The 23,017-nt window shown below is 41.4% G+C and overlaps 1 protein-coding gene across 1 annotated transcript in view; it reads right to left on the reverse strand.

Annotated features, from left to right (window-relative positions):
- The window catches only part of prex2 (phosphatidylinositol-3,4,5-trisphosphate-dependent Rac exchange factor 2), a 98,473-nt gene that overhangs the window by 46,615 nt on the left and 28,841 nt on the right, over positions 1-23,017 (reverse strand). The window contains exons 9-22 of the mRNA XM_022206485.2: positions 22,834-22,983; positions 22,196-22,337; positions 17,389-17,489; positions 16,297-16,400; positions 16,160-16,209; positions 12,465-12,540; positions 11,380-11,452; positions 9,512-9,654; positions 9,073-9,165; positions 7,863-8,011; positions 7,678-7,763; positions 5,225-5,361; positions 3,013-3,130; positions 2,222-2,406 (exon numbers count right to left, since the gene is read on the reverse strand). Of these exons, the coding sequence (XP_022062177.1) occupies positions 2,222-2,406; positions 3,013-3,130; positions 5,225-5,361; positions 7,678-7,763; positions 7,863-8,011; positions 9,073-9,165; positions 9,512-9,654; positions 11,380-11,452; positions 12,465-12,540; positions 16,160-16,209; positions 16,297-16,400; positions 17,389-17,489; positions 22,196-22,337; positions 22,834-22,983 (1,607 nt within the window). The remainder of the gene's footprint in view (positions 1-2,221; positions 2,407-3,012; positions 3,131-5,224; positions 5,362-7,677; positions 7,764-7,862; positions 8,012-9,072; positions 9,166-9,511; positions 9,655-11,379; positions 11,453-12,464; positions 12,541-16,159; positions 16,210-16,296; positions 16,401-17,388; positions 17,490-22,195; positions 22,338-22,833; positions 22,984-23,017) is intronic.

The following is a 23,017-nucleotide window of genomic DNA, read 5'->3' on the forward strand; positions in this document are numbered from 1 at the left end:
ATGATGAACTGGTATGCAAATGCTTTAAAAAAAAATCCCTTTCGGAGCAACTAATGGGATGTAAATGAATGACCAAGCTCCTTGCTCAAAGGATAACGAAATTAAATCTGGCCGGAGGGCTGATTTCTCTGCAGCACTTCATGAGCAGTAAAACTTGAATATCAAAAATTTCCTTGTGTTACTCATAAATCCGTGGAGATAAACTCGGATTGTGATACAGATGCTGTACGCAAGAAGACTCTGACTTCACAGATCAGAGAATAGATATGAAGGGAATAAGGGAAACAAATCTTTGAGCCTTCTTAATGAGATGCCCAGTGGAGGAGAGAGAAAACCAGGGGAGGAAATGTAACAGCAGGAAGAGAGTGATGCACAAGACAAGCCACGCACCCCGACAGTGCTGCCGACATTAAAATTCAACAGATCTCAGAGGACGACGTGGAATGCTGGGGCAGATGTTTATAATAACACTAAATATAATTTCACTTTGGTGGAATGGGAAACTATATATTGCAAGCGGATAGGGCGAGTCTTATTTTATGTATGCCAGTGGGTTTCATTTAAGAAGCAGCTTTTGAAGACCTTAAGAACACAAGAATTACAACTCTACGTCAATTTAAAACATGTACCCGACTTGTAATCTTGGCGAATACATCATAAGCATGAGCGATGTTGTTCATCATGTAATTTCAAAAGATTCTGCAAAGTGCTTTTCTATTTTCCGCACCAGCAAGTGTGCATCTATGTCTGTGTGAATCCTCTTTCCTCTGTGTATCTTAAATCAATAATGATCATCCTGTGAGTATCGCTGCTGGGATGTAAAAAGCATGCACTTTATCCAGCTGGGAGCTAACATGACTAAGAAATAAAGCCGTCACTTTTAACTAACATCAAGCATCTCAAACTACACCGCAGCACTCAAAGACGAAACAAATACACCGGAATTCATGCCTGGGCGAGAAAAAAGGCCATGACAAAGTTGTTTTGAATCATCAGTCTAAATCTGACTGAGATCTTACTCGCATTTAAACAGCAAAATGATGCAAAGAAAACTGATAATCTGTCCTAATCGTTTTCTCTTGCTCCTTTCGAGCCCGTTGAGAGACAAAGCGTTGCCACGGTTTGTTTATGTCCTGATTGTTATCCTCCATTAAGCAAGGCGCAGCTCTGTGGTGATAAACACCAAAATTCATCAACTAACAGATAATAAAAATGTGTCCCTCTCTTTCCCGGCTTTCTGTTTAAACATAATGTCACGGCCAGAACAACATGTTTGGGCTAATGGTGATAATTATTAGCAGACTGTGTTGGGTCCATTACTCAAAAAAAAAGATTTTAAAACACATTACTTGTTTTTTTTCTTGTTTAAAATGTATTACTTTACTTATTCCCTGTATAAAGTAGTAGCAACAACATTCTGCAACACCACCAGAAATGCATTGTCATTTAATTGCCAATTAGCAATATCATGTTTAATTTTCACAAATGCCCACATGTTTGCGCCAATCTTTATCCTAACATTTAGGACACACACAAGATTTTAACTTTCAGGATTTTTTTATAAAGTACTACCACAATGCAAGCAGTAAAGTTGGTGAAAACCAGCAAAAAGAGCACTTCATAGGAACATATTTTGACCAGAACAAAGCCCAAAAGCCTCAAAAACCAAGCTGTACTTGTGACTGGTACAATGTATGTCATTATGCTCCAATTTAGTGGGGAAAATGCTCCACTTAAGCATATAATGAAGTAAAACAATAAAAGACATTACAACTAGATTTTGAATAAATAGTTCCTATGAAGGGAAAACATATCAAATGAAGGAATAACAGCAACTATAGGGTGATTTCATTATAAATGTTGCCAAACAATAGAATTTATTAACTTACCACGGTACCAAATTACCAAGCAGTTACCACAAATTGAATCTGGATCTTGCGTTTGCTGCCGTTAATTGGACCAAATGAAACCATTCAAATGCCATTAAATTTATTGAATTACCAAAATGACTATTTCCAGATATCCCACATAATTAACCCAACACCTACCCAGATGTTCAGCCAGCAAGGCCCAAACTATTCTACTCTGTCATTAATTTTCACAAAAATAAAGTTCTTTTTTCCATGCTGGGGGATTTAATATATGCCTTATATTCGATTGAATAGTTTAATCTCTACATTCACTCTAGTAACATCCTGGATTAACTTAAAGAACACAGTACCTTAGCAGTGAGGCTGAAGAATCCCTTGGGCTCAACCATCTTCTCCAGCACATGACACTTGATTCCCGCTGTGCTGTCATACTCATACACCACTCCATACTCCAGGTGGACGTTGTCTACTGTCAGACTTACATGATCCTTCTTCCCGTCAATAATCGCGATAGTGTTGAACTTGTCCATCACCTCTGACGTTGCAGAAACACAGGAACGGTAACAGGACATATTCGGTTAACTTGCAGAAGGTAGAACACATGAATGCATTCCCAAAATCATGTACTAATTATGTTCTGGAGTGCACAGTTGCAGTGTTGCAAGTGTTTTCATCATCCCACTCAGCACTGTTGGAGGCCTCAGACCACCAAATCTGTGGGCAATTTCAGAGAAAGACCCTTTGCTCATGGCTTCCTTCCATTTCCCCTCCGAAAATATGATGAGCAATTCCAAGAGCATTAAGCCCTACGCTAACGCGATGACTTAATGTGGCAATAAATCCTGCTCCGGAGCTGTTTGCTATGAAGGGAATAGCTTTCCTGTTTTACTTTCTCATTGGGATCCATAAATTGTACGGGGGGAATTAACACTTGATGAGCCAGAGGAGGGGGCTGTTCTCAGGCTAACACGTTCCAGATGAGCCTGTTCAGGGGCTGCGACTCACTTGTTAAGCAAAGAAGGCGACGGGCCTGTGAACAAGTCTGTGTTACATCTACAGACACCTTGAGCAGAATTTCTTTTTCACTAACTGAGTAATTCCCATGTAGTTTGTAAATGAGTGAGTGAGTGCGTGTGGTCACCTTCTACTTTGCACTCAAAGCCGTCTCCGTTCTCCTCAGGGGCGGGTTTCTGGTTGGTTTTCTGGTTGTCTTCTTGGGCGCTCTCACTGCTGTTGTACACCCACTTAATAGTATCTTGCTGCATAAATAATCCAAATAAAGATTCCATTTACACTCTTTTTATTAAGAAACACTTGAAATAGACATATGTTGGCATATGTTAGCTGTAACACAAATTGGTTGGGCATGTGCACAACTGTCAACACAAATCAGGCTACTGCAGCATCACAATCAGCCGTCCATTCTCATTTGTCATTAACCCTCCTGTTGTCCTCATTTACAGGCACCAAAAAATATTGTTTCCTCATCTGAAAAAAATCCAAAAATTCAGCAAAAAAAATCCACAAATTTCTGAAAATTTGCAAAAGCTTCAGGAAGAAAATTCCAGTAATTCCTTAAAAGTTTCCCTTAAGTTATATTTTTTTAAAAATCCCCCAAATTTGGCAAGAAATTTCTTGTAAATATTTTCAAAAAATGAGTAAAAACCTTCCAGAAAAATCCTAAAAATATCTAAAGTGATTATGTATATATCAGTAAAACTTCTAATATTTTCTTTAAGAACATTCACAAAAAAAAGCAACCAAAATCCAGCGAATTTCGCTGGATTTTGGTTGATTTTTTTTTGTGAATGTTCTTAAGCAACATGTTTAACATTTCTTCAAGATTCAAGATTTCCCAAAAATACTGAAAATGTTGACATCAGACGTTTCACTGTGAAAATACATTTTTTTCCCCACATTTTTAAACTTTAAAACGGGTCAATTTTGACCCGCAGGACGACACGAGGGTTAACAGGTGGCATTTCTATTGCTGATGGGATGGGAAACTAGAAACAATATAGCCGAATACACAGAACTCTGCAGAGTGTGTGCGTGAGTACACAAGCGGAGGCTGGGTTTTGTTGCAGCGTGTTTAGCTGATTCTGCCCAGATATGGTGTACAGTGTCACAGTTGGTTTGGCAGAGCATACAGTGAAAAGCCTTCACAAACATATGGAAACATGGTGCTTGGTGAGGCCACAAAAGCAAACCCATGCCAATCTCATCAACCCACTCTAGCGTGCTCCACAGCCCAGCGTGTGTGTGTGTGAGTGTGTTTGTGTATGTCTGTGTATATCTGTCTGTTCTCCACACCCAAGCCCACACTGGGTTTTCTGCCAAGGCTGCATGCTGCGCCTGCCTACTGGTCTGTGGTCTTCTCGTGTTCAACCGCACACACACAAACACACATAAAGACACGGAGAGCGAGGGCGGTTCCTCCGAGTCCGTACTTGATGTAAACCAGATCTCCAGTAGTTTTGGAACACTGTAGTGCATCATTAAGCTTTCTAAGTCCCAACGGGGCTCAATTATAATGACACACTAGACTAATTCACACCATACACACACCCTGGGGTTTCTATTTTCACCGTTTCCCACCTTTAACAGGTGGACTGAGCTCGCTTGCTGCTCCCACACTTGCCTGCTGTGAACCACACTCCCAGAAATAAAGAAATGAAGCTGTCTGGCCTGTCCCCCCTTCCTTTCCTCCATCTTTCCTCTCCCTTTCTGCTAGGTTCTCACCCGTCCTGAGCCCTGGCCACCTCCAGATCCCTTCCCTCCTCTCTCTCTGCAGACTGCCAGTCTCCCACAGCAAGCCCACTGCTGTGAGCCAGGGGTCAGCGCTAGAGGAGCCAAAACTACTATTATTTCTGTGTAATGACCCAAGAGAAGGAAAGATGGGAGTCAGAGAGAGAAAGAGCGATAGGAAGGTAAACGGGAGCAAGGAGGCCTTTCTGCTATGTTTATTCTCACGGGTAACCGCTGCTTGTTTCCCATCTTCTCGCGTCTTTTGCACTTCTGTGACTTCACACATTTCTCCGTGACATAACAAATCGATCGACACGTATTTCACAATATCACACCAGCCGTCATTCGAAGATCCAAAAGCATGACTTCAAACATAAATCCAGTATAATAAAAGGAAATAATTTAGTTTTTCTTCCAAGATTGCATAATTTACTTACTCTCTCAGCTTCGCATGGATGTTCACAATGAGGCATGTGTTAAATTTGTGCTTTATAGCCCTTAACACTCTGTAACGCCATCCCCTAAATGAAAAATGTTACTGTCTAGTTGGGTTTACTCCGCAGTTTATCCACCTTTGCCTTTCCTTTCTTCTCCTCATGTCGTACCTGCGTAGGTCGCCGATACTTCCTGCACGCAGTGACATGAGCGATGACGCTGGCGTGGCTCTCCTTGCTCACATTGATGCCGTTCACCTTGATGATGCACTGGCCCGGGTGGAGGCCGGCGATGGCTGCCACCGTGCCTGGCATGAGACAGAGAAATCGGCAAAGAGAAAGGAAGGCTGTCAAGGGCAATAACTGCTGGACATGATCCTGCAGGTGCAAGCTGAGACAGGATAAAAAAAAAAAAAAAAAAACACGAGCACATCCTAAAAAATAACTGTCACATCTTCCACATCCTGTACACAAAATTGGGTTGAACAACATTCCTCCTTCTTCTTTGTATTTACAACTTTGTTTCCTGTTTTGGCAGCTCAGGAGGAGTGTGAGAGAGAGTATGGAGAGAGGAGGGAAGTTGTTTATCTGGGGTAGACGAGGGCCTCTCTGAGGGACGTGATTCAGACCATAAGAGAACTTCAAGGTTTACAGCTATCAGAAGGAAGTGCATGGCAGACTAAATATTCCTCCCATTTGTTTCCATAGTTCCTTCAAAACACAACAGGCCTACCTAGTATTGCAATGTAAAGAATCTAGAATCTTTTGGCGAAGTATTGTAAGAATGAAAGGGTTCATCCCTAGATCCTCTACTGCTGTAACTTAACTTAAAATGTGCATATATACACAATAAATTCATCTATTTTAGTTAATTACAGAACAAAAGGTGTAAAGACCAAGACAAGAATGATTAGTAGGGACTTTACAGTATAAATGAGTATAGTACTTGGTACTGGGATCTAATATGTGCATGTTTTATCAAAAAGATGAGCAAGTAGAGCTAATGGATGACACAATAGTGAATACCTCTCATCCAGTCTCCTTGAAAAAAATCCTCTGGCAAACAGAGTGTGAGGTGTCCTATATTCACAGACATCATGTTTTCAACAATAATACAAAAAATAGATTGGTACTCTCATTATGCTTCTTCAGCAACTGGTTTGACCATATGTGGCTGAATTGATCCAATACAAATGCATGCTATTGTGTAGCACAGAATAATTGTGCAGTGTTTGAGCCGAGTCATAGGTGAGCTGGTGTGCTCAGCTGGAGGGAGTGGGACAAGCAGGTGTAGAAAGAGGCTGGTACTTCATACATCAGCACATTCTAAAGGAGGAAACAGTGAAGAGGTACATCTAAGCTATTTTAAGTCAGGAAGGGATTATTTTAAATATGAGACCTTGGATTACAAAGATGAGTTTTTAGAGCTTTAATCAACTACCAGAGAGGGATTTCAAAATCAACATCAGCTGGCCAATATATTTAAAACCACAATGGTAATGGATTAATGTGTAGCAAGTAGAATATTTACCATATTCAGCATGTCAGTATATCACTGGCATGGTGCCGTTTATTAATTGGTACTTATAGATTTAGAATTCAAGACTCTAGCCCCCCACAGCAACCTAATGAGGATTAAGCGATGTATAGATGGATGGATGGATGGATGGGCACACAACTGTCAACACTGTGGAGGTGACAAAGAAATAATGATAAAGGAATGCCCATAGTCACTGGAATTCATCTCCAGGGGATCAATAATGTCTGTTTCTATTCTATGTTGGGACAATCCAATAATTGCTTGACCTAAGTGTTGGCCAACTGTCTGGCTAGCCTCGCTACAGCTGGTACCAAAAACTTAATAAAGAAAAAGAACTGCAGAAATGAAAATTTATCAAACAATGATAATACACTGAATTGCCACATCAAATTGATTTCATGATGAAGCTATCTGTACAACTGCCCCTTTTCTGTGTCTCCACTTTTCCAGTCTCTTTAATTGGTGCTACCAGCTCCTGTTGGCTTCAGACGCCAGGGGACAGGAGCTGTTATGACAGTCCAAGGGATTAGAACACCTCCTACATTATGAGCTTTGTCTCGGGGGATCAGAGCATCTCCTTAAACACACAGCGGGTTCCCAGGCAACCACATCATCAAGTCAACACATGCAGCCACACACATGCACACTCACACGCAAGCACATGCCCAGCACATTTCCACCCTGCACTTAGATTGCTTAAGGAAAGAAACAAGATTCAATTCTCCTAAGAACGGCCGAACGAGGCAATGAATTGTTTTTTGATTGGACCCTATCTTGTGCAAGTCTTGATAGCAGTGCTACTAAACATGCTAAATTAGTTTAGATGAGGGGGAAAGAGGGGCTCTGATGAATTTAGAACAAAAAAATGTAGAGTGCTCTCCATCGCCCAGAACAATTGAACCGCTAAGAATAATGTGAATAGGTACATGGAAATCACTGTGATCACTTCATGCTACAGCCAAGTCACGCACACCCCCAAAGACTGGTGGAGCAGCTGCTTGCCAGCTGTGCCACAATAACAGGGAAGTGATGGGAATGATTTTGCTGATGGAGCCAGACAGCTCAAGTGGTGTCGATCTCTTACCTCTCCCCACAGCGTGGACCACAGACGGGCCAAATCCACGAATCTGGAAACCCAACCCATCAGCCGAGTCTGGGATCTTTACAGTCCTGGAGGAGAGGATGAAGAAAGAGGAACAGTTTCAAACTGAGGGATGTAGACATTTAGATGATTTTAACAGTATCTGCACATATACAGATCTGACTTACTCTCTTGGCTTGGTGCTGACCAGCACCCTAAGGGGTCCTTTGCTGTTAAAACATTGCCTGAGGAGGATTTCAACTTCAGCAAATGGTCTGAGGAAGACCAGGTCTCCATTTATGGCAAACAATTTCTTCCCCACTTCTAGTCCAGCCATCTAACAACAGAATACATAAAAGAAAAAAGAATAGATGAAAGAAAAAGTATTAAATCAAGCATTAAGTTTTAATGTCACACAGAATCACAGTGAATTATTGATCTTTTTTCACTTCAAGTTAATGTTTTCGCTACAAAAACATCAATATGATGTATATATATCACAAAAGAAAAGCACACACACTCCCAGTATTAGGAGACAGTATGGGATAACTTATATCTGTCAGAGTACAGCTGGATCCTGTTGCGGATTTCATCGTCCCAGATTGAATATTTTAAGGGAATCACACACAATGCCAGCCTCTATGCAAGCCAGACCTTCCAGGCTCATTCAGTGCTACTTTAGGACTGGAGGGAATTATGGGTCATGCACTTAAACTGATCATATTTGCCTTGAAACTCCTCTGTCCCATTTTCAAACTGGCAGATCAAAGCCGAACACCAAAGGAGACCTAAAAAAATATGGCTCCCTTCATTACGCTTTATTTCTGCATGAAAAATGCTAATGGAAGCGTCAGGGCCGCATCGCTATGCAAGCAGATTTAGTTCAGGAGGCAAACTGTCAGAAGTTCATGAAGTTTTTCATGACTAACGACTGAATCACATTTTCACAACAAAAGATACATGGTGACTGACACATCACAGCTAAGGCAAGTAACTTCTGGAAAACAAAATCAAAGTGATGACATTAGCAGCATCGCCTCCAGTTCTGTATCACCCATGACCTGCTGAATGAAACGCAGCGCTCCTCTTGGCTCCTCTGTTGTGCCATAAACAAAATTAACACTGTCTAGAGCATGCACACACGGAAAAAATACCAAAAGGCAAACTCGGATCTATAGATACCTCATCACCAAACTTCCAACATCACCTATTGTTGTAGCGATATGGAAATTAATTTGTCTGTGACACTTTCTTGTGCAAATACCCTCTGAAAATTCTACACAAAAATTACAGATGAAACTTACTAAACTAAGACGGATCTTCACATATATGAGGATATGTATTTGTAGTGTAAGTTTGTACAACCTCCTGACACTATATGAAAGTGTGCGTTCTCACCTCGGCTGGCGAGCCCTTCTCCACAGATTTGATGATGGGAACCCGGTTCCTCTCTTCCAGGCTAAAGCCATAGCCTCCATCACTGGGCCTTATCTGGAAAACAACAAGTCTCGCATCAGCACAATCCCCGGGCAGCAGACTGAGACGTTTTCACAGAGCACAAGCACGCACACTAGAAGAAGATACTGGCACAGGCAGATAGCAGAAATGGTAGTATTTGCTCACTCCTGTGAAAAGAATGCTTGTCTTGCTTACTGGGGTATAAAATAGTCTTTTGCAGTGTTATTACTTTTCCTGCTCACAGCTGTGCGCTTCATAATGATTTACTACTGTGCTTTTAGTTTGCTTTGAGTTGTGGGTAAATTATAGCAAGCCTTAGCATATGAGACACACTGAGAGCTAATCAATCAATAAGGAGCCGCCACTGCGGAGCGCTCACCAGGAGAGACTTGGAGATGACGTTTTCAACTATTTTCAGGTCATGCTTCACAGGTTTGTGCTTGGTGTTGGAACCCTCCATCTCCTCATCAGCAAAGAAGCGGAACAGCAAAGGCTCGTCCTTGAATTCACTCTTCTCCAACACTGAGGGAGGTGCCAACAAAGTATTGTGTGAATGTTAGCGGATACACAGCAAAACAACAGAATCAATGAGCGCACAAGTTTAGCTTGGAGTGAAAAACACAGTATATTATTGTCACTATTAACAGTTTAACCCTCCTGTTGTCTTCATTTACGGGCACCTTGTGTGAAAAAAAAATCCAAAAATTCAGCCAAAAAAAATTCCTCAAATTTCTGAAAATTTGGAAAAGCTTCAGGAAAAATATTTAATAATTCCTAAAAAGTTTCCCTTAAAAGTTTTATTTAAAAAAAAAATACTCCAAATTTGGCAAGAAAAGTCCTGTAAATATTTTCAAAAAATGAGTAAAAATATCAAAAGTGATTACATATACATCAGTAAAACTTCTAATATTTTCTTTAAGAACTTTCACAAAAAAATCAACCAAATTCCAGCAAATTTTGCTGGATTTTGGTAGACTTTTTTATGTCCTTAAAGAAACATTTCTTTAACATTTTGTTTTTTTTCCATCAAAAAATATTCAAAAATTTCCCAAAAATGTTGGAAATGTGGACATCAGACATTTCACTGTAAAAATATTTTTTTTTCCACATTTTCAAACTTTAAAACAGGTCATTTTGAGAAGGGAAGATTATGTGCAAACTGTCGATACTTAGAAACCCAGTGCGTGTTGCTGTGCAGAGGCAGAGTGCGTTAAATTTAGCAGTAATTCATCCCGCATTAAATTGAAAAGGTTAAGCTCATCTAAGTGTGACCACAATACTATCACATGCCAGATGGAACATGCCCAAGCACTTTAACACATATACGCCATGTATATAAAAAAGCACAAACAGAGGAACAGGGACCTCACTTTTGTGGCAAAATATTACTTTTGAATGAACCCAGTCTCAGCAGCAACATCCACCGAGACTTCAAAACTGAAATAAAAAATAGCCCTGAGGGGAAAAACAGAGTTTCCTCCTAACATTCCCTCACTTCATTCCCCTCAAGATCAGATATGGTGCCAGTAGTTTTAATAGCTACATCGTCGAGCCAAATAACTCGCAGGCACGAATGGTAAAATTACCCCGTATGCTGTGGAAGTGAAAGGAAGCTTGATGGCTGGGGTTTGTTATGTTCTATAGATGTGCTGGTAATTTGTAGTGTGAGGCTTGAACTGTGGGTAGTTAGGAGCAGTTACATCATGGGGGTACGAGGAGACACGCCGTGACTCACTCTGTAGCGTGTGTGATGTGGACTTTGGCACGAGAGAAGCGCGGAGCCAAAAACAAATCTGACTCTCATAAACAAACTGTAACCATGGCTACTGTCAGTTTCTGCACTTACAACTGACAAACATCCACATGCTATCTGCCAAGTTCCCAAAGCGAAAGCAAACCAACCATGCATGTACCCAGCTCTCGGTTACTTAAGAAATAAATATGCACTCAAGTATGCATGAAGTTAATTATGGGATGCTTGAATACAGCCATAGACATATGCGCGCACACAAACTTTTTCATGGATTGGAAAAAAGTTCTATTCCTACAGCATGTCAAAGGGATTAAAAGTAGAAATGGAAAGACAACAAGAGTGGTTGTGTTCTAAAACGGGATGCTAAATGCCAGGCGTCCTCTGCAACGCATTCAGCTCTTATTTAGTCAATGATGGAGACGATTCCATGGTTAAGCAGCTTCAGAGCTTTTTTTCTGGTCGGCTAAAATCCTTCACAGTGAAAAGTGCCGTACCGTGATGCATGAAGCCATTGTCGCACAGCTCCACCCCCAAGATCAACGCTTCCTCCCTCGTTCTGCAGTCCCCCTGCACCAGAAGACATGAGGAAGAGTGAACGCACGGGAGAAATAAGATCGATTTGTGCATAGAGAGTTGATAGAGTAAATGAGTCCGGGGGTGGGGGGATAAAAGAGGATGAGAGAAAATAAAGGAGAGCAACAGAACAAAGGACGTGTGTTTAGAGAGAAGTCAAAATGCCACACTCACACCCCTCCTTTGTTCCTGAATCCAAAAGCCCTGAGGCCGGCCCTGCTCTATCTTAAACACAGCCAAAATCATGTCTAGACAGCAGTGACTGACAGCTCTTGAAGTCCCACTGAAGGAGTGAGAGCTGTTCCACTGGCCTGGGTCAAACACATTCATATGGACTACCACAGACACACACATGCATGTGCTGTCTGCCATTGATTCTGTGGTGGCGGCCATATACATTTCATTTCTTTGTTGTCATCCTGTACGGGCCTATCAATCTGTCAACCTCAAAGCTTCCTGTCAAAGTCAATAAAGCTTAGCCGTCCAATCAATTCTGCTTTTCTTTCTTCGTTTCCTCTTGGCTCCTCTGAGAGCCTGATGGTTTCTTTTCTCTGCTGCACACTTGAAGTGACTGACCCGTTATGACAACAGCGACTTCCATCTTTCTTTCTCACACTTTTTTTTTCTCCCTAACTACTACTTTGTTTTGTTTTATTGAAGGGAAGAAAATCTGCTTTTAGAAACCAGTGGCGTTGATTTAGATAAACATGTTGTGGATATTATTAAACATACAATAATTAGTATAAATCATGACAGTCTCCAATTTTAAAATATCTAAATAATGCTCACTGTGATGAGTTGTGTTTCACTGCTATTCAAATCACATGCATATGGCTTCATCTAATTCTTTACAAATGCAAAACACAAACATTCGGCAAATCCTTTTGTTGCTATTTAGTTAGAATATCCTCAAAAAGATGCATTGGGACAAAATCCTGTAAAACAAACATGTTCATTTCATAAAATCTGTACTTGACAGTGTCTGTGGAGCAGATTAAGGGCTTACCTGTGCTATAAGCCAGTCTATCAGCTTGTTAGCCATGACTACAGACTTGTAGGTCCGCAAATGATAGTCCTTATCCCTGTATGGGCACAAATGCAGAGAATTTTAATCGAAGGAAAGCAAAATTCAACGGATGTTTAAATGTACCATTCACTTTTAACTGTAATAAACTCAGACATGTGAAGCTGTAATTGCTCGGTCTATTTAAACACAACGCCGAAAAGAGGGCTAATAATTCCTACTGTCGGCAAGGAGCGGCTACTTTTCAAGCACAGACAGTCGTGTCATAAATCAAAGTGACTTTCTGACATTTGGTGACAGCAAAACAGCATTCCTCTGGGCAAGTCTGGTAACAGCCCCAGCAGCGTTTGGCCCCGGGGTTCCCGCATGTCAGTGTGGTGTCGCTGTTCTCAGTGTTACCCGCGCAGCCGCACTTTGCCAGAGCCCGAGAACGCCGTTTGAAAAGGAGCCGTGACTTTCCCATGAACGCAGGGGCCTCCCCAGGGACACGCCGGGGCTGAGCTGCAGGGCCGGGAAAGTCCAGAACCACCGTGACTTACACCACTCCACCGCTCCCACCACATGCAAACACTCAGTCAGACACACGCGCAACCAAACATGCACACTGCTTTTCTAGGACACGCAGTTCAGACGAGTCAAATAGGACTTGTGGGCCGGGTTAAAGTCCAGTGTCAGCTGTCTGGAGCTCCTCAGAATGTGAAGCGTGAGAGGCCGAGTGCTGCCCTGTTTCCTCCACAATGAAACATTCAGTTACATAACTCTGTCTGACAGCCTGCGTTGATCTCTGATATGTACGATATAGTCAGTACTAAACCGTCGCTCCATGCATAAACCACTTTGACCAGAATGAAGTAAGACATACCCTGCCCCCCCCCCATATGGGATACTAAAGCCAGGGAGACTGGGGCTTCAGCGGCTGGTGCAAAGTGAAGCTGTCAGAGTGAAAAATGGGGGGTAAACAGCGGTCCAGTGGGCAGCCATATGTTGAGGATGAGGAAACAGCAGATTGAGGAGTAACAGAGGGAAAGGTCAGAGAGGTGGTTTTTAAACTTGCCATCCAAAGAAGAAAAGTTTGCCTTGGCATTTTGCGCATGGAGATGTAGGCAAACGTTAGATGTTCACACAGCACTCTTTGGAATAAATTACTCAGAGGAAAGTTCAAGCTTTAATCAACTGCTCAGCCCAGATGAACTGTAGTGTGCCATATCGCTTTTTTTTATTTTGAAAATCCTACACATGCATCCATAAATATTGAGTTTCTTAGGGATTCATCAGCATAATGAAGAAAACTTGTCAAGATTTCAGATGCTGTGCTGTAATGCTAGCTTTATCCATTGTGCGTAATGACAATTTACGAGCGATTTTCTCTGTGTTGTGTAGGTTTGCAGCCCGTCTGTGTGCATATTAAAAATTCAACTGACTATCTATTCGTGTGTGTAACTGTGTGGACTTAGTATTAGCCTACAGTGGGTTATGCAATGAGATCCCTTGGAGTGAATGGTGGATTCAGAGACTTTTTGTGGAAGAGGGTGGGCTCACAGAAGCTGCAGAAGGGTGCAGGGGCTGCATAGTATACGCTCCCCCTCCGCTTCATCCCTCTCACTCTGCCAGGAAATTCCACCTAATTAGGCAGGGGCTGGTTGCTCCAATTAAACTCTGGCATTCCCAGGCCCTGTGATTCATTGTGCCGGGCTCTCAGTGAGAACGCACTGCACAGATTTGCTGGCTAACAACACACACAACTCCAGCGCACCAACAAGCGTTACTACGTCAAGAGGTTTGGCCTGAGCACAAACACCAGTGGACTGAATGCTGTCACCCCAAACATTCGCACATACATTTACCCTTCAGGGCTTATTAGTAGCTGGATCAAAGTGAAATACAGAGGTGTTTCTATTCTGGAATACATCAGTGATCAGCCTGCTGCTCTTTAGCTATGGCACAGTTTTATAGGTGTGAAATTAAAGCTTTTCTTTAGGGCATTTGAAATCCAGCATGAACAGTCAACCTTGATGTGGTGCGTCGCAGTTAAACACATTAGCAGTCTGCAAACACTTTTCATATAGAGTTTAGAGGAAGAACGCCGATCAAGAGACTTTTCTTTGCATTTAAGCAAACGTTCTCAAAAAAAAAACACCCATAATGCATTTGGTTTGAAGTGAACTAATATGCTTATCTTCAAACTAATTTATTATTTTGCATTATGCCGTATGTCAAAGATTTGGGATCAATGCCGAGCTCCTACAGAATGACTCTTCAAGGGTAGATCAATACGCTGTCAGTCACTGTCACAGAGATGTGTAAGTCTCATTTACTGTGGCTGGATGGCGACCATAAAAAGACAGAAATGAGGCCATTTGTAGCTATGATGAATGGACGGTGGCCCACGCATAATGTTGACAAACAACACGGGAGAATCACTCGTTTTGGATTTAGAAAATGAAGAAAGAATGACAACCGTCTGCATAGTTTGACAAAACAATCACATTTGGGTCTATTTATTATCATTTTCCAGAGCTATCAACCGCTTCAGACGTTTGCTTAGTTTTCATGGAGATTGATCTGCTGACATGCAGGGTTGTTGCTTTCTTGGAAGCACTTTTATGAACTCTCGTCCATGTTGGCTTTAAGTTTCAAGGCTCTGCTAAAATCAAGAGCAACTTTCGTGCCAATGAACACCATGCATTGACATTAAAAGTCAAGGTCAGACCACTAATTGGTCAGATATTTTAACCAATTCCCAATAAAATAATTTTAAAATTGCACTATTTTGGCTGTGATGCAGCTGTCTCTCTCCATTTGTGGTTTCAAGCTGCGCTGCCCCTCAGCACCATCCGATTGGTTTCACATCACAAGTAATAGCCTGCCGAGCCTGAAGAACAAATGTAGAAAAGTTCTCTATAAATTAATCATATTTAAAACATGAATAAAGAAACTGCAGCTCGATTTTTTCTTAAACTTCCCTCGGGATTAATAAAGTATCTATCTATCTATCTATCTATCTATTGTATTACTCATAACAAAGATTATAATTTTTTCATTGAAAAATGGTTTGTTTATCAATTCCAAATATTAGTTACTGGTCTCTTAAATTACTCATTATTGGCATTGGCCCTGAAATACTTGATATCAGTCAATCCCTAACTAACTAAAAGGTACATTTTTCTTCCAGAGTAACTTTTAGAAGATGCTATGAGAACGAAATTTTAAAAAATATATATAGAGTCCATCCAACTAACATAATCTTAACATAATTATAATGTGTATGCATGCTTTTAACAGTATTTACCCTGGCAACAACTACCAAGAGGCAATTTTCTCAAAAGGGCCAAGAGAGATTCATCACAATTTATGTGTGTCTAACATGAGCCCAAACTACTTACCATCTGATAGACTCAATCTCCTTCACCACATCTGTGTTTTCAGACTGGGCAGATAAAACCTGCCATGCTCAATCACCCACAGAAGCCGCCGCACTCTATCACCATCTGTGCCAGCTCCTCATCAGTCAGCTCCTCCTCAAAAACAATGAGCTCATAGTTCACCAACTTATTCCTCTCCTTCACTCCACTTGCTTTGTGGCGAGGCTATTTTGAGGTTGCAAAAGCCAGATGCTAAGCTACTGGAGCCCCACCTGGCTTGGCTGCGGTGGAGTGGAAAAGAAAATAGCCACCTACCTGATGACAGGAGTGAAGAGACTGTGAAGACGGCAGAACAGACGAACACCCTGAGAGAAACAAGAGAGGGTAATTTTGGTTATTTGAGAGAGAATGTGTAAAATGGGATTGTAACTGCAGTGGTGTCTTCTGTTTACCTTGGATATAACATCGTGCATGTCACTTCTGGGGTGGTAGGTGCCGTCATCATAGCGGAAGCGGTACAGTACAGGCTCGGGTTTAAACTGGTATTTGTCTGTGACTACATAAAAATGCAATTCAAAAGATAATAAGATTTCTGACAGGAGATGTGATAGAATGGGGGAAAAAAAGCAAGCGAAAAACTCTCACACCCAAAGGGAGATTCATCGTGCTTTAAATGTGAAAGTAAAAGAGCTTTAGAAACATATTGAAGCCAAGCGGGGTTGCAAGAAGAAACAAGCTTTCCTGACAAGAGGAACTTCGCACAAAGTGGTCACAGATAACACAGCTGCTCAGAGCTCCGTGCTCCGCTTGCTTCAGGGGACTTTGTTGTAGACCCTCCAGCAGTAATAACAGCTGGCTCTGTATTCTTGGCTGCAGCCATGCAGGTTCCATTAAAGGTTTTTATGAAAAGATATTCTATCGTTTTTCACATGGAGGCTTCTGATTGCACTGTGAGAGAGCTCAGTGGGGCTCGGAGTTATTCCTCTCTGTCAGGAGCAGCTTTAAAGCCCAATCTCATTTCTCAGCAAGGAAGCAATAAAGTGGCCCTGAGTGATTTAAGATACAACTTGACTTGAGGCCCTGCTCCTTTGAGGAAAAAAAATACATACAGAGCAGTATGCACCATTTAGTCTGAATGCACAGCGTTAGCCAGCTTAAGCCTCGTGCACTAAACACACTCGCCACAAGACAGCAACTGAGAAAATATTACACAAACATGAAGGCAAGAAGCGATTAACATTTATAATCCCTTACCTAAACATTGTTTCAAGGGAGTGTTTAAAGGGGACACCTGCTAAGACATAAATAAGACAGCTGCATCTGCATTGTAGGCTTCAGCCAGGGAGTGAAGGCACAGAGAATGTCCGCTTGTTCAATGAAGTAGGGCTAGAGGTTAGGTCAGGTAATCGCAGACATTTGCATGCTCTACACCGTGCAGCAGAGAGTAAAATTATACTGTGGTAGATTGGAATGTAGACCTGGAAGTGCAAAGGGTGATAAAGCAGATATGAGAAAAGAAAGGAAGAAAAAAATACTGAACTAACCGTGGTGGATGATGCCATTCTCCAGCAGAGCTTGACCCAGGTGAACCCCTTCCTCTGGGTTTCCTGTCTCACCGATTTCCATCAGCCAGGACACAAACTCACTGGGGAAACACACACCGCAACACTGGCTGAACTTCACATGTGCTCACTCACAGAGAACACAACAAAGGACAATGAATGGGATCCATGGAGAGAGCGTTGAATCCATCATTGATAATGCGAAAAAAGGACCTAAGCTTTGTAACTCTCGACAAACAACATTTACTTTAAATTGATGAGCCTATAGGAACAAACACTATATTGGCATCATTTGTTTTCTGTTTGAGGTCACGTCTGTCTGTTAAAACAACCAGTAGGCTTTAGTGTTTGTGGTTTGTCTAGTTTAACTTTATTTATTTTATATTGACAATGTAACACAATCAAACACAGAGGAATCAGTTGGATGTTGGCAATTTCTTGATGGAAAATGCAAGATAATTTTTGCCCTGCATCATTTACAACTGGAAAGAGGAAAACAAGCCAACCACCAAAGCAACAAAACAGCATCTGATGTTCTGATGCCCCAAATGAGATAAATGGGATAATTCTCTGTAATTTAGTGACTCAGAAGGGGGAGAGAGTGAGACTGAATGAGAGAGGATGAAGCAAAGAGAAAAGACTGAATATGGAGACCTGGCAATGCAGCAGTAGTCTATCTGATTACATCCTTGATGTCCCGTCTCTCCGCAAAAGCCAAACAAACACAGCCAGCGGCACCAGTGGAATTCGGTGGAACTCACTTCCAGGCCATGATGGAGGTGGCCGGTGTCGGCGTCGAGCCAACAGGAGTGTTTTAAAAAGTTTTCAGAGAAACAACTGACCAAACACCCCACCTCCCAAGATCTTACACTCTTTAACCACTGATCCTTGACGTCTTTTCTCTCCACAACAGACCACAGGGGAAAATCACAAGCCTGTAACAATGTCAATTTGTCAAGCTCTGCATCATCACCAGGGAAGGAAAAACACCCTGAATGGGTGGACTGTGGAGTTCTCATGGCCTCATGCTACCTATGCAGTGAACCATTTCAAGTAGTTGAAATCTATATGTGGGACTGGGAGAAATCAAGCGAATCAAGCGTCCCCTTATTTCAGGCTCATTACATGTAGACTATTTTTCCTTTGTCTCACACATTCTTTTTGTTGACATTTCGCATGAAAGATCTCTGCATATTTGAATAGATCAGAAAAATCTAAAACTGTGATGTCCCATTGTCACACATTTCCCTGCACTAACTAATTTTTGATTAGTTTGAAACAACTTGTGCAAAGCAGATTAGCCTTTTTTTTTTTTTTTTTTTAAACCTAATAAAAAAAATTTGGCAAAAAAATTTAAAATTTAGTTGTTACCCAAATTTTGTCAGGATAAAAAGAAGAAGCAAAAGTTCATTATTTTAAGAAAGTAGCTCATTCTCTTACTTGCCTATTTTTGTACACCATCTGCACAGATTAATAATCTTTAAACAATAGGCTTTTTTTTTTACATTTTCATTTTAAAACCCCAAATCAGTCAGAAGCAGCTGCACAATTTCCAGGCCAAACAGAGCAACCTCAGGCGCTGTGGACAGGAGGTTTTGAATTACATAAAGTCGTCTTGCTTTCATCTCCTGCACAGAGTGAGATTTGAAAATGTCAATGCTGACATTTTTCCTTCCACCTAATCAAAAATATAGATTAGGTAATAAACAACAGGCCTGAAAAAATGAGCCTGTGACACTGATGTTATTCAGCGTGTTCTAGAAATTCCTCATCTGCAGTTCTATCAAATTTGATGCAGTATATCACAGCAATGCTACATCAATTTCTTTCTTTCTTTTTCTTATCATTATCATTATTATTGTCTCAGTCTGGAACAGGTGCTCAGTGCATTTCACTGCATGTTATACTGTGTATAATTGTGTTTGTGATAAATAAAGGTCATGAATCTTGAATTTTAGCTATAGTTGAACCAGGCAGCTTCTTCACTGAATGAACTTTTAATAATTACAGCAGGTTTTATTTGAATATCAGATACATCTGGACCTGGTACATGGAGTTCCAGGATGAAAAAGGTGAACTTTTTCATTATAATAATGATAATAGAACAAAATTACACGAGCAATATTTCGTTATCACATTGCATTTCTTCTCAGGTTGTCATTTTTTTCTGGTAGAAGAATTTCCTTTAGAATTAATTAAGTTCAATCTTATCTCATGTGATGGATGACTATGTTGTAGGTCTGTGTGAAAGTAAAACCTGTCTACATGCAGTAAAAGCAGCATTTTTTATTCATCGTCTAGCTGCATTTATCATCTCAGTAAACAGAGAGCTGAAGGTGTATTGAAAGCAAAGTCAAAAAAATAAGGGGCATTTCCTCTGTTTCCGATGTGAGCGTTCAAAGTATTTTTTCATCAACATCTGTCACGACAAGCAGACACCAGCGTCTGTCATATGCAGAAACTACCGATACTCTTGTTTTTCTGTGTATTTCAGGTTTAAAGGGGGATGATAGGGTCTAGCTAGGTGGCTGTCAAACACATTTTCTTTGATGAATTACACAGTTGCCGAAAACAAACCACAAGAGATTGTGCCATTTGAAGGGGAGGAGTTCCAGACCCTGAAATAGCCCTCGGCCTTCAAAAGAAAAAGACGAGGCGTGGAAAGAGAATAAAGCATTTCACAATGGAGGGAGTGGGCTGAGTTGAAGCCATAGGGAATGTGGTTTTCATCAGAGACATATGATGCTGGTTCCCATTCACTAATTACGCCTACGTGTAATCATCTCCAAAATCATCGCAGTCAGGGGAAGTACGGAGGGGGCTAGAGATGTCTTTTCACCCACAAGTGGTCATCCAGGTGTTGGCCAAATTGCACGTAGAGGGGATCGTTTTCTAAAGGGAGCTTCCCCTGAGCTGCTTTCTCACCATATGATCTCTTCAAACGCAACGCAATGACCACACTGAACTAGCGTTTGATCCTTTTAATCTTTTCAGCTGACAGATCCATTCCTTCTCCAGACCGCAAGGGATCTGGTGTTGTCTGCATGGACCAAAGGAGAAAGTAGCTCCTCATTCCAAACCACCATGCGATGTAACTTGGCCACAGCTATGTCCAATTGGACTGTTTGGTTGAGGGTTTTTTTTTTCCTCCCTGCGCTTTTAAAAATAACAGGGATTTTGACGTGACTGTTTAAGCTCAAGTGATTTTCAATGTGATTATTACGAGTCAAATAATCTCTCGAAAAACTTACAACAAATGGAAAACACGGGTCACTCAGAGATGTACTGGAGTGTTTACAAGCCAGATTTGTTATGGGATTTCAAGAGTCGAGATGAGAACACCATTTAAACAACATCCAACCAAATCTGTCTTGTGAAAATACTTTATTTCTAACCCTTTTTAAATTGTACGGTGTCATCACTCTATAAAAAAGATTTCTGGCAATCGCATACAAATTCCATTTTCCAGCTTTTCAGCAGCAGCCAGATGTTTGCAGATTTTATTATCCTAATCCAGCTTTGTCACCTTCTCAGTCTCACAGTGTCTGCTTTCCTCGTTGGCCTACAAGGTGAAATGGAAATAATGGGGAACAAAAAGGGAAACTCGTGCTAGAAGAATTAATGTTTTAAGTTTCCCAGCATAGGGAGAGCAAGAGGTGCAATATCCCATCAAGATTTGCGGTACAAAGCTTTTAGGCTCAGTGAAAAGAACACAGTGGGAAGATTGAGAATTAGGGAGTTCTGGTTGTTAACACAACAGAGAAAGTGGAACTCACGGACTTTAATGATTTGAGTTACAGTCGGTACTCACAAATGATCCAATTCTGAAGGAGACTGCAGGAGATCTGGAGTTGTATCTGAGGAAAGCTTCCAGAGCAAAGCAGCTTCAACCGCACTTTTTCACTCGTATGTTTGCATGAAAACTGGCAATGTGACAATATGACACCAAGTCATCTTACATGATGAAAGAAAACTGCTGAAATGAGGGCACGCATACTAAAAATAGCCCAAGGACAGGATTTCTGAGCGAAGCACCCCTTACAGTAAATATTCTCAACTATCAGCAAACACAGGATAGACTCATCACAAGCAAACATGGAAAATGCACTGAGTTAACAGTGAAAATTCAAGGACATGTAACGATGATAAATAAGACACACACACACACAGCTGCCCTCTGGCATACTGGTCCCTCTACAGAAGTTACCTCATGGATTCCTCAGCAGAGAGCTTACTGTAATCTAACATGGGCAAGGGAGAAAGCGGCCAGTCAGCTGAGCCACACAGGGATATCTCCCAGTGATTTATGGCTGGCATTCAATGGACGATCCGTCCCCAGACACCACACCAATAATCCTTAAATAAGATTCATAGGCTAAATCTGGCTGGATTTGATTTTCCCATGACTGAGACTGCAGATCTACATAACACAGCCTCCTGAACAAAAAGCACCAACGCTTTCTTCTTCCCAGCTGCTCTCTTCAGAAATCCCTGCCAATTCAGAAATGAAAGCCGGGACAGAGAAACTGATCTCTACTACAACAGCGTTCTGTGTAATCTGCTTTTCACACCGCGCAGGGCCACGCTACCTATTTCACACGAAATATCTACAAATGTTTAAAGTATAAACAGGCAGAATATAGATTTATTATGGTTTATTTAACACGCACATGGCACAGTCATCCAGTTTGACATTCACTCTTCCACCGTGGCAGAGGAAACCACAAAGACTGAACACTCAGCCGTTTCCCCGCCGGACAAACTGAAAGATCAGCAGCAGGAGCCTTACCTTCCCAGGAAGCACTTGGGGAAGGTGGTGAGCTTGCGTTTCCGGTCCTTAATGAGGTTACCCTTGGCCATGAGGTGGTAGAGCTTCTCTCCCTTCTCTGACACCATCACCCACGTATCCTGCTCCATGCCGAGCCTCAGACCTTTGCAGGAAGGGAGGGAGCAAAAATCCTGTCAGTGTCAAAGCATTAATAATCTCTACACTGAACTCCAACACTAGATCAATTACCAGCTGGAGAAGGTTAATGTCTACTAATTTCAAAGAATAATTAGCAGAGCCTCTTGTCGTCTGTGTTTACAGCCTGAGGGATTATGAAAATTTTATCTTGCAGAAATCTTAAAATAGGCAAAAGAGAAATTGAAAATATTGTAAGACATACAATATTTCTGCATGAATGTCCAAAAACCTCTCTGCAGATCCCACACACTAATCACAGCTGGGATGTATTCACTTTTTTTATTGCTATATTGGTTTGTATTGATTTTCCCAAACACAACATATATTCTCAGATATTTAATTCAAGGCAGATGTTGAGAAGAAGAAGAAAAAAACAAAAAGGAAATGAGTTTCCCAAACTGACTGTATTAAAAGTGAACCAGCCCCAGCCCTGATACTATTAAACCAAAGCGGCTTCTTACTTTTCCTCCGTTCCCTCTCTTTCATGATGGCCTCCAGCCACTCCTGTTTCTCCTCTGGGGTCTTGGCCATGCAGACGAACCACTTGTTCTTGGCCGTGTTGTGGATCTTCCAGCCGTTGTTCACTATGTTCCCGCTGCTGTGGTAGTCGGCTGCAAGGCACAGGAGGAGAGCGCACGGTTAGAG

This window comes from Acanthochromis polyacanthus, chromosome 20 (genome assembly GCF_021347895.1).
Source record: "Acanthochromis polyacanthus isolate Apoly-LR-REF ecotype Palm Island chromosome 20, KAUST_Apoly_ChrSc, whole genome shotgun sequence".
NCBI classification, from domain to species: domain Eukaryota; kingdom Metazoa; phylum Chordata; class Actinopteri; family Pomacentridae; genus Acanthochromis; species Acanthochromis polyacanthus.